Source organism: Neoarius graeffei, chromosome 11 (assembly GCF_027579695.1).
Source record: "Neoarius graeffei isolate fNeoGra1 chromosome 11, fNeoGra1.pri, whole genome shotgun sequence".
Taxonomy (NCBI): Eukaryota; Metazoa; Chordata; class Actinopteri; order Siluriformes; family Ariidae; genus Neoarius; species Neoarius graeffei.
The window spans coordinates 34,496,076-34,508,265 of NC_083579.1; the positions used below are offsets into that span (position 1 = coordinate 34,496,076).

The 12,190-nt window shown below is 45.8% G+C and overlaps 1 protein-coding gene across 7 annotated transcripts in view; it reads left to right on the forward strand.

The window, feature by feature from the left end:
* Positions 1–12,190, forward strand: part of tiam2a (TIAM Rac1 associated GEF 2a) — a 232,283-nt gene that overhangs the window by 112,748 nt on the left and 107,345 nt on the right. For 6 of the 7 annotated variants that reach the window (XM_060933762.1, XM_060933755.1, XM_060933761.1 and 3 more), the window contains 3 exons: positions 328–372; positions 3,138–3,194; positions 9,975–10,145. In XM_060933762.1, coding sequence (XP_060789745.1) covers positions 328–372; positions 3,138–3,194; positions 9,975–10,145 — 273 coding nt within the window. The remainder of the gene's footprint in view (positions 1–327; positions 373–3,137; positions 3,195–9,974; positions 10,146–12,190) is intronic. The other variant, XM_060933760.1, reaches the window with a different exon arrangement.

Consider the following 12,190-nt stretch of genomic DNA (forward strand, 5'->3'; position numbering starts at 1 on the left):
GGCGATGTATTGTTATCTAAGCGCTACACTGAAAGCAGTGAATGAAACGTGATAATGCGCACGTTAACGAGCTCTTTCTTTAATGAAGCGTCGTTCTGTCTTCACGTTGCGAGGGAAATCCTGGCTTTTATAAATCCTCTCATCTTTGCTAATTATTACGTTGAAAGAGATGTTATTTATAGACATCACACAGTCTGCTTGCTCAGCCTTCTCTCTTTTAGGTCTTTAGAAATGTAATACTTTAATGCACGGCCACTTTAACGCTGTGTAAACATATACAGTGGGTTAAAAGCGTCTATTTCTCTTTTATTTCATTTCTTTGGCAAGGATTGCATTTCCATGAGCTACTGCTCTCACACTGCTGTTCGTGAGGTAAGAAGAAAAGCTCTGTTCACTTCATGTGCTTCATCATAGTGCACACGCACACACACACACACACACACGCACACACTGTCGCTGCCTGAAACGCTACACCGCTGCCCTGTGTGGCTTTAACGCAGTGCGTGTTTTGGGGAACGTCTCTGTCCCTCCCTGACGAGTGCAGTGTAACGGGACACTGACGCCGCGCCGCATTAAGTGCTGAGAGAGAGGCGACGGAGAGAGGGATCATAAATTATGAAAAGGCGTATTGAGGGGAATTGCACTGAGTGAGCGCAGCCCTGCCGGGAGACACACAGATGGTTTGGGTAAGAGACCTGCACCGGGGCGCCAATATTAAAGTGGCTTTTATGACTCAGCTCTCATGTCAAGGTGTCTGTCTGTCTCGCTCTCTCCCTCCCTCTACCTCTCCCTCTCTCTCCCTCTCCTTCTCTCGCTCTCTCTCACCCTCTCTCGCGCTCTTTCCCTCTCTCCCTCTACCTCTCTCTCCCTCTCCTTCTCTCGCTCTCTCTCTCCCTCTCTCTCTCTACCTCTCCCTCTCTCTCCCTCTCCTTCTCTCGCTCTCTCTCCCTCTCCTTCTCTCGCTCTCTCTCACCCTCTCTCGCTCTCTCTCTCCCTCTCTCGCTCTCTCTCTCCTTCTCTCGCTCTCTCTCACCCTCTCTCGCTCTCTCTCTCCCTCTCTCTCTCTCCCTCTCCTTCTCTCGCTCTCTCTCACCCTCTCTCGCTCTCTCTCTCCCTCTCTCTCTCTCCCTCTCCTTCTCTCGCTCTCTCTCACCCTCTCTCGCTCTCTCTCTCCCTCTCTCTTTCTCCCTCTACCTCTCCCTCTCTCTCCCTCTCCTTCTCTCGCTCTCTCTCTCCCTCTCTCTCTCTCCCTCTACCTCTCACTCTCTCTCTGCCTCTCCCTCTTGTTCTCTCTCACTCCCTCTACCTCTCGCTCTCTCCCTTTACCTCTCCATCTCTCCCTCTCGCTCTCTCCCTTTACCTCTCCCTCTCTCTCCCTCTACCTCTCGCTCTCTCCCTTTACTGCTCCCTCTCTCTCCCTCTACCTCTCACTCTCTCTCACCCTCTCTCTACCTCTCACTCTCTCTGCCTCTCCCTCTTGTTCTCTCTCACTCCTTCTACCTCTCCCTCTCTCCCCCTCTACCTCTCACTCTCTCTGCCTCTCCCTCTTGTTCTCTCTCCCTCTCGCTCTCCCGCTACCTCTCTCTCTCTGCCTCTCTCTCTCTCTCCCTCTTGCTCTCTCTCACTCTCTCTCCCTCTACCTCTTGCTCTCTTTCCCTCTCGCTCTCTCTACCACTCTCACTCTCTCCCTCTACCTCTTGCTCTCTCTCTCCCTCTCCCTCTCTCTCTGTCTCTCTACCTCTCGCCGTCTCTCCCTCCCTCTACCTCTCCCTCTCTATCCCTCTCACTCTCTCATGCTCTCTCACTCTACCCCTTCTCTCTACCTCTCACTCTCTCTCACTCTCTCTGTACCTCTCCCTCTCTGTCTCTCTACCTCTCACTCTCTATCCCTCTCACTCTCTCTCTACCTCTCCCTCTCTGTCCCTCCCCCCTCTTTCTCTCTACCTCTCGCTCTCTCTCCCTCTCGCTCTCTCTCTACCTCTCCCTCTCTGTGCCTCTCTCTCTCCCTCTCCCTCTACCTCTTGGTCACTCCCCCTCTACCTCTCCCTCTCTCTCTGTCTCCCTCCACCTCTCTCCCTCTACCTCTCGCTCTCTCTCTCTCCCTCTACCTCTCTCGCTCTCTTTCCCTCTCTCTCCCTCTACCTCTTGCTCTCTTTCCTTCTCGCTCTCTCTACCACTCTCACTCTCTCCCTCTACCTCTTGCTCTCTCTCTCTCCCTCTCCCTCTCTGTCTCTCTCTCTCTACCTCTACCTCTCGCCGTCTCTCCCTCCCTCTACCTCTCCCTCTCTCTCCCTCTCACTCTCTCATGCTCTCTCACTCTCTCTACCCCCTCTCTCTACCTCTCCCTCTCTGTCCCTCTCCCTCTCTCTCTACCTCTCTCTCCACCTCTCTCTCCCTCTTGCTCTCTCTCCCTCTCTCTCCCTCTACCTCTTGCTGTCTCCCTCTCTCTCTCCTTCTCCCTCTCTCTCACTCTTTCCCTCTCTCTCTCCCCTTTCTCTCTCTGTCTCTTGTGCTCTCTCTACCTCTCTCGCTGTCTCTCTCTCTCTCGCTGTCTCTCTCTCTCTTTTATATGGCGTTTAGTTCCTCACAGCAAAGATGAGGGTAGCATGCCTTGATAACATGAGTGCACACACACACACACACACACACACACACACACACACACTGCCAGCTAATGACACCTGTTAGTCAACAAAGTTGTTTTTGTGTTCTGTTGATTTATTTATATAACTGTTAGGTAAAGCTGCCTCCTAGTGATGAAATGATGGGCTTGTATTTTGTGTGTGTGTGTGTGTGTGTGTGCGTGCGCAGTATTTCAGCAGTACCAGTGTTCATTTCATTCCATGCTCACACCTTCTGCTTCTCACTCACACATTATCAAAGGTCTGTCTCTTTGTCTGTCTGTCTCTCTGTCTGCTTCCGTCTCTGTCTGTCTGTCTTCCTGTCTGCCTCTCTCCCTGTCTGTCAGTCTGTCTCTCCTTTACTGTCTGTTTCTCTGTCTGTATCCCTCACTGTCTCTCTGTCTGTATGCCTGTCTCTCATTGTCTCCATCCCTCTCTTTCTGTTTGTCTGTCTCACTCTCTCTGAGAGTAAGACAGGTACAGTTTGTGTGTTGATGTATGTTTGTTGTGTTTCAGGTGTTTGACAGTGCTGCAGGAGAGCAGTTGAGCTTCGTTCCTCCGTACAGCAGAGAGGTAAATCCTCACGTTCACTTCCATGTGTTTCACGTGTGTACAGTGCAAGTGAGAATGAAAAAGGGGTGCATTTGGATGTGTGGAATTAACACGTGTGCACAGAGGAATGTTTTTTCTCTCCGCCCTCATGTCTGTTTTTTCCTCTGACTCACACACGTGTTATTGTGAAGGCTGGTTTTATACAGAAGGACATCTGCTCGCGTCTCTCTGCACCGAGACAGTGATGAGTATTGATGTGGTCTTCTGCTCTGGACTCCAAACATCACGGCACAAAGATTCCCTTTCATGGAATTCTCATTTCCTGTCTTTCCTTCATTCCTCACTTTTTTATTCAGAGACTCTTTAAGATTGTACGAAACTTTAATAATAATAAAACAATGGATTTTTTTTGTTTTTAACTTGGATCCTCCTCATGCAGCTTTGAATTTTTCTCTTTGTAGTGAGTGAGGTGAAATTTTTATTTCATTTCTCAGTGATTTTTTCCCCCAAATGTAATAAGGCCTGGTTGCTAGGAGACAGTGTTAAAGCAGTGTTGTGGTCTACTGGTCACCTCAGACAGGAAGACTCAATTCTGTTTTGTTATGCATTTAAAAAAAAACAGTGAAACTGCTATAAAAATCATCTACTGTTTTAGAAAGGAAAGTCTGAAGTAAGGATTTCAACACACACACACACTCACAGAGAGAGAGAGACACACACACACACACTCACTCACACACAGAGAGAGAGACACACACACACACTTCACAGAGAGAGAGAGAGACACACACACACTCACAGAGAGAGAGACACACACACACTCACAGAGAGAGAGACACACACACTCACAGAGAGAGAGAGACACACACACACACTCACACACAGAGAGAGAGACACACACACACACTTCACAGAGAGAGAGAGAGACACACACACACTCACAGAGAGAGAGACACACACACACTCACAGAGAGAGAGACACACACACTCACAGAGAGAGAGAGACACACACACACACACACACTCACACACAGAGAGAGAGACACACACACACACTTCACAGAGAGAGAGAGAGAGACACACACACTCACAGAGAGAGAGACACACACACACTCACAGAGAGAGAGACACACACACACTCACAGAGAGAGAGACACACACACTCACAGAGAGAGAGACACACACACACTCACAGAGAGAGAGACACACACACTCACAGAGAGAGAGACACACACACACTCACAGAGAGAGAGACACACACACTCACAGAGAGAGAGACACACACACACTCACAGAGAGAGAGACACACACACACTCACAGAGAGAGAGACACACACACACTCACAGAGAGAGAGACACACACACACTCACAGAGAGAGAGACACACACACACTCACAGAGAGAGAGACACACACACTCACAGAGAGACACACACACACTCACAGAGAGAGAGACACACACACACTCACAGAGAGAGAGACACACACACACTCACAGAGAGAGAGACACACACACACTCACAGAGAGAGAGACACACACACTCACAGAGAGAGAGACACACACACACTCACAGAGAGAGAGAGAGAGAGACACACACACACACTCACAGAGAGAGACACACACACACACACACTCACAGAGAGAGACACACACACACAGAGGCAGTCTGTATTTGTCCTTGACAGGTGGAACACTGAAACAAGTTTCTTTCCACCAGCTCCGTGAACAAGGCCGCTGTTTCCGCTCACAGTCCGGACTGTTACAGCGCTGAGCGTGTTTTATTCCCACGTGAACGTGAGCAGTGACTGAAATCGGTGTGAAGTGTGTGTTAATAAGCTTTAACCAGAACTCGCGTGGAGAGACTCATGCTTTCATCTTTTATTTTACTTCATACATTGAACTGACTCCCCACCTCACTGTTCAGCACACTCCTCTCACTCATCACTCCTTTCCTCTCCTCATTCCTCATCTCCTGCCTGCTATAACGCAATTGAGAAAAGGAACTAACTATTATATTTCATTTTATACATTAAACAGTATAAAATGATTCATGCCTGAGTTACTGAGATCCTCCTCAGTGCCATGAAGCAGTGTTCTGCGTCCGTCTCCCTCCGTCAGCTCACAGGTTCAGTTTAACTCTGTATTTGTTATTAAAAGCTCTCATCACTCCTCTTCCAGTCACGCTACTGTGTTCACACCTCGTCTGATTTCTCAGCTCTTCTGCTTGTTTTCACTATCACCTTCCTCCACGGCTCACTCTTTTAAGACTGCTCTCCACTCCTCACTCCACATCACTAATCACAGCTCACCTTCTCACTCCTCACCTCACTCCTCACAGCTCACCTCACTCCTCACAGCTCACCTTCTCACTCCTCACCTCACTCCTCACAGCTCACCTCACTCCTCACAGCTCACCTCACTGCTCTCCTCACCTCACTCCTCACAGCTCACCTCACTGCTCTCCTCACCTCACTCCTCACAGCTCACCTCACTGTTCTCCTCACCTCACTCCTCACAGCTCACCTCACTGCTCTCCTCACCTCACTCCTCACAGCTCACCTCACTGTTCTCCTCACCTCACTCCTCACAGCTCACCTCACTGCTCTCCTCACCTCACTCCTCACAGCTCACCTCACTGTTCTCCTCACCTCACTCCTCACAGCTCACCTCACTGCTCTCCTCACCTCACTCCTCACAGCTCACCTCACTGTTCTCCTCACCTCACTCCTCACAGCTCACCTCACTGCTCTCCTCACCTCACTCCTCACAGCTCACCTCACTGCTCTCCTCACCTCACTCCTCACAGCTCACCTCACTGTTCTCCTCACCTCACTCCTCACAGCTCACCTCACTGTTCTCCTCACCTCACTCCTCACAGCTCACCTCACTGTTCTCCTCTCCTCTCATCACTCCTCACAGCTCACCTCACTGTTCTCCTCTCCTCTCCTCTCCTCACTCCTCACAGCTCACCTCACTGTTCTGCTCACCTCACTGCTCTCCTCTCCTCACTCCTCACTCATTACCTCACTCCTCACCTCACTCCTTTCTTGACTCCTTACCTCAGTCCTCATCTTACTCATTACTCCTCACTCCTCTCTTCACTCCTCATCTCCGGCCTGCTATAACAATAAGGGAGAAATAATAATAAGTGAGAAAAGGAACTAAGTTGTTTTATAGAACATTAATTGTAACTATAAGAAGATAAAGAAGTATGATTTGTTTTTCTAATTTTGATATAAGAAGAATAAAATGCTTCAGAGCATGCTGTTAGAGAAAAATAATAAACTTTACCACTACATCATTGATTGTTCCATTATTACCCCATAACGACACAACACTCTCATTTTGCTTTATTTTACTGGAGCAGCTCAGTGACTGGGATGCACGCGCACACACACACACACACACACACACACACACACACACACACACAACGCAGTTTCCGTTTCGCCCGGTGACACACACTTACCAGAATGTTGTGTCCCTTTTTTCTTGGCACATTTTTCACTGCGACTTTGAGTCTCGGAGCTGGCGAGTTCAAAATGAAACCTTTTTTGTTCTGTTCAGTGATGGAACATAGGTGTGTGTGTGTGTGTGTGTGTGTGTGTGCGCGCGCGCACTTTAACTGATGGCATCACAGTTTCTCATTTTAACCGGCAAACTCCCTAAAAGACTCACATTATGTTCCATGTATAGCGTTTTATTTGGATTAAACAGAAAGTGAATCACTTTCTGTTTAAATGGCTATATTTTCTCCTGTAAAGGGGAGCTGTGTGGTTTTTACAGTGTTTATGTAAACACTAATGCATCTCCTGCCCTGCAACACCACAGACCTTTAAGGGAAAGGGGCAGAGCTGAGGAGCTTTATATATATATATATATATATATATATATATATATATATATATATATATATATATATAAATTAAATAGCAAAATAAAAAACAGGAAAACAATAATCATGAAATAAATAGCAGGAACAGAAATCAATAATTTATAAATAGTATGTAGAAATAGAATTGCAATAATAAATACGCAAAATAGAAATATATCCATCCATCCATCCATCCATTATCCATCCATAGAATGAAATAAATAGCAGTGACAAAGTAAAAAAAAAAATCATATAAATATGTACACTACCGTTCAAAAGTTTGGGGTCACTTTGAAATGTCCTTATTTTTGAAAGAAAAGCACTGTTTTTTTTTCAATGAAGATCACTTTAAACTAATCAGAAATCCACTCTATACATTGCTAATGTGCTAAATGACTATTCTAGCTGCAAATGTCTGGTTTTTGGTGCAATATCTCCATAGGTGTATAGAGGCCCATTTCCAGCAACTCTCACTCCAGTGTTCTAATGGTACAATGTGTTTGCTCATTGCCTCAGAAGGCTAATGGATGGTTAGAAAACCCTTGTACAATCATGTTAGCACAGCTGAAAACAGTTGAGCTCTTTAGAGAAGCTATAAAACTGACCTTCCTTTGAGCAGATTGACTTTCTGGAGCATCACATTTGTGGGGTCGATTAAATGCTCAAAATGGCCAGAAAAATGTCTTGACTACAGTGGGGCAAAAAAGTATTTAGTCAGTCACCAATTGTGCAAGTTCTCCCACTTAAAAAGATGAGAGAGGCCTGTAATTTTCATCATAGGTATACCTCAACTGTGAGAGACAAAATGAGAAAAAAAAATCCAGAAAATCACATTGTCTGATTTTTAAAGAATTTATTTGCAAATTATGGTGGAAAATCAGTATTTGGTCAATAACAAAAGTTCATCTCAATACTTTGTTGTATACCCTTTGTTGGCAATGACAGAGGTCAAACGTTTTCTGTAAGTCTTCACAAGGTTTTCACACACTGTTGCTGGTATTTTGACCCATTCCTCCATGCAGATCTCCTCTAGAGCAGTGATGTTTTGGGGCTGTCGCTGGGCAACACGGACTTTCAACTCCCTCCAAAGATTTTCTATGGGGTTGAGGTCTGGAGACTGGCTAGGCCACTCCAGGACCTTGAAATGCTTCTTATGAAGCCACTCCTTCGTTGCCCGGGCGGTGCGTTTGGGATCATTGTCATGCTGAAAGACCCAGCCACGTTTCATCTTCAATGCCCTTGCTGATGGAAGGAGGTTTTCACTCAAAATCTCACGATACATGGCCCCATTCATTCTTTCCTTTACACGGATCAGTTGTCCTGGTCCCTTTGCAGAAAAACAGCCCCAAAGCATGATGTTCCCACCCCCATGCTTCACAGTAGGTATGGTGTTCTTTGGATGCAACTCAGCATTCTTTCTCCTCCAAACACGACAAGTAGAGTTTTTACCAAAAAGTTCTATTTTGGTTTCATCTGACCATATGACATTCTCCCAGTCCTCTTCTGGATCATCCAAATGCTCTCTAGCAAACTTCAGACGGGCCTGGACATGTACTGGCTTAAGCAGGGGGACACGTCTGGCACTGCAGGATTTGAGTCCCTGGCGGCGTAGTGTGTTACTGATGGTAGCCTTTGTTACTTTGGTCCCAGCTCTCTGCAGGTCATTCACTAGGTCCCCCGTGTGGTTCTGGGATTTTTGCTCACCGTTCCTGTGATCATTTTGACCCCACGGGGTGAGATCTTGCGTGGAGCCCCAGATCGAGGGAGATTATCAGTGGTCTTGTATGGCTTCCATTTTCTAATAATTGCTCCCACAGTTGATTTCTTCACACCAAGCTGCTTACCTATTGCAGATTCAGTCTCCCCAGCCTGGTGCAGGTCTACAATTTTGTTTCTGGTGTCCTTTGACAGCTCTTTGGTCTTGGCCATAGTGGAGTTTGGTGTGTGACTGTTTGAGGTTGTGGACAGGTGTCTTTTATACTGATAACGAGTTCAAACAGGTGCCATTAATACAGGTAACGAGTGGAGGACAGAGGAGCCTCTTAAAGAAGAAGTTACAGGTCTGTGAGAGCCAGAAATCTTGCTTGTTTGTAGGTGACCAAATACTTATTTTACCGAGGAATTTACCAATTAATTCATTAAAAATCCTACAACGTGATTTCCTGGATTCTTTCCCCCCATTCTGTCTCTCATAGTTGAAGTGTACCTATGATGAATATTACAGGCCTCTCTCATCTTTTTAAGTGGGAGAACTTGCACAATTGGTGGCTGACTAAATACTTTTTTGCCCCACTGTATATTTTCTATTCATTTTACAACTTATGGTGGTAAATAAAATTGTGACTTTTCATGGGAAACACAAAATTGTCTGGGTGACCCCAAACTTTTGAACGGTAGTGTAAATAATCAAAAGTGTGTAAAATTAGAATAAAAATCCAATAATTATTATATTATAAATGGAAATGAAATGTGCCAGTAAATGTAAGGAATAATAATAATAATAATAATAATAATGTAAAAGAAGCCGTACATGAAGAAAACAGAGCCACTGCAGTTTTTCTAAGGGGATCTTGGAGATTATGTGATTATTACAGGTCTGGGGAGATCATTAAAAATGACATACTGCACCTTTAATGTACAATATCTTCACAGTTGGAGAAATCTGAGCCTCCAGTTGTGCAAGCCCTCCGTATATTTGTTAAAACTGTCATGTTTTTGTGTATTTTAGCAAGACAGTATCAGTGGCTTAGACAGATATATTTTTATTTCAGATCGCTGCCAAGTTTGAAGCAATTCTAACTAAAAACCAGCTACACACTCGTTATATTCAGATTAATGAGATGCTCGAGTTAATGGCAGCTTTGAGCCTGTGCCCAGATTTACATTTCCTCTGATGAAAGGTGTGATTTCTGTTCTCACATTCACAGAGACTGGACACTCTAGTCGATGGTTACTCACTAGCTCCATCCACTGGCAGTCAGTGGGACCGAGGCGTGACAGAGAAGCCTGTGTGTGTTTACATGCCCGACTATCAGGTGGTTACAGTGGCTCTGAGTGGACAGCACACAGTCACGGAGGTCCTGCACGCGGCCTGCAAGGTGCGAGAAGAGAACATGCTTCACTCTTAACTCTTATTAAAGGACAAATTAAAGGAGTCAAGTTCTGATTTTTTTTATTTTTTATTGGGGACTTTTTGGGATGATAGCAGGCGGTATTGGGATTTTTTTTACGGTCTAGTTTTATACAGAAAGACTTTCTGGATATTTTGTGTTTGATGTATTTTTGTTTTGAAAGGGATCCTCCAGCGGATTTACTCTTAAACTTATGTTAAGTAAAAGTATTTGTAGATTTCAACAGACAAACCTTCATTTTCGGAAACAAATAGTGTTTGAGAAAAATTAATTTTTATTAAACTACCAGATGGCCCTCTGCAAACATCACTTCTGTGGGAGGGCCATCTGGTATTTTAATAAAAATGAATTTTTCTAGAACACTATTTGGTCTGGGCGGCATGGTGGTGTAGTGGTTAGCGCTGTCGCCTCACAGCAAGAAGGTCCTGGGTTCGAGCCCCGGGGCCGGCGAGGGCCTTTCTGTGCGGAGTTTGCATGTTCTCCCCGTGTCCGCGTGGGTTTCCTCCGGGTGCTCCGGTTTCCCCCACAGTCCAAAGACATGCAGGTTAGGTTAACTGGTGACTCTAAATTGACCGTAGGTGTGAATGTGAGTGTGAATGGTTGTCTGTGTCTATGTGTCAGCCCTGTGATGACCTGGCGACTTGTCCAGGGTGTACCCCGCCTTTCGCCCGTAGTCAGCTGGGATAGGCTCCAGCTTGCCTGTGACCCTGTAGAACAGGATAAAGCGGCTACAGATAATGAGATGAGATGAGACATTGTGTGCACTTTCACACTGCACACCAGCCTAATTAAACCTTTATACTAAACAATGGTGACTGTTGCTCAGGATTTTGTAGTGCAAATGTAGAAATGCAGACGAGCCATCATCCACAAACATCTGCCAGAGGAATGTAAGGATTCTTTGATTAGTTTACTTAAAGCTAAACTGATCAAAGAAGCATAATGTCAATTCTAAGACAAAAAACAATCATAAACTGTGATTCCCATTTCATCAAGAGTCATGCAGCCCTATATATCCATCCATTATCTGTAGCCGCTTTATCCTGTTCTACAGCGTCGCAGGCAAGCTGGAGCCTATCCCAGCTGACTACGGGCGAAAGGCGGGGTACACCCTGGACAAGTCGCCAGGTCATCACAGGGCTGACACATAGACACAGACAACCATTCACACTCACATTCACACCTACGCTCAATTTAGAGTCACCAGTTAACCTAACCTGCATGTCTTTGGACTGTGGGGGAAACCGGAGCACCCGGAGGAAACCCACGCGGACACGGGGAGAACATGCAAACTCCACACAGAAAGGCCCTCGCCGGCCACGGGGCTCGAACCCGGACCTTCTTGCTGTGAGGCGACAGCGCTAACCACTACACCACCGTGCCGCCCCTATATTCTTTTATTTAGCTATTTCTGTTTCTTTTAAATAGTTGATAACAAAGTGATATATCTGACTTGATACGCGCCGCCATTTTGTTTTTCTCTACTCATGGTATATGAGCTGATAGCCTAGTAGTAGAGTGTATATAGTTATGTTTATATATATAAACTTCATATATATATATATTAGTGCTGTCAAAAATGTTGCGTTATTAACGCGTTAACTTAACTCAATTTTAACGGCGATAATTTTTTTATCATGAGATTAACGCTCTGTGACATGATGCCACGCCCCGCACAGCCAGAGTCCTCTGCCCTCCCCCGAAGAGCCACAGTGCTCGGCTTAGGTTTCGTTTTCCCATCGGCGGCTCCAGCCCGACTTTGCAGTGGCTGTGAAGACGTGTTATGCTCTGCAATAAAAAAAAAAACATTGGTACAACCAGTGTTTGAACTATGCCGATATTTTCGGGGGGTCCCTTATTTTCCCTTGGGGGGGGGTGCTTGCGCTTGTCTCAGAGCACGGATCTCCATCGCGCGCTCACTTCGGATATGCAAATGCTTCCCGTTACACACGATTGCTATGTCAATAAACATCATTTTGCCAATATTTTAGAGACCCCCCAACATTTCCCAA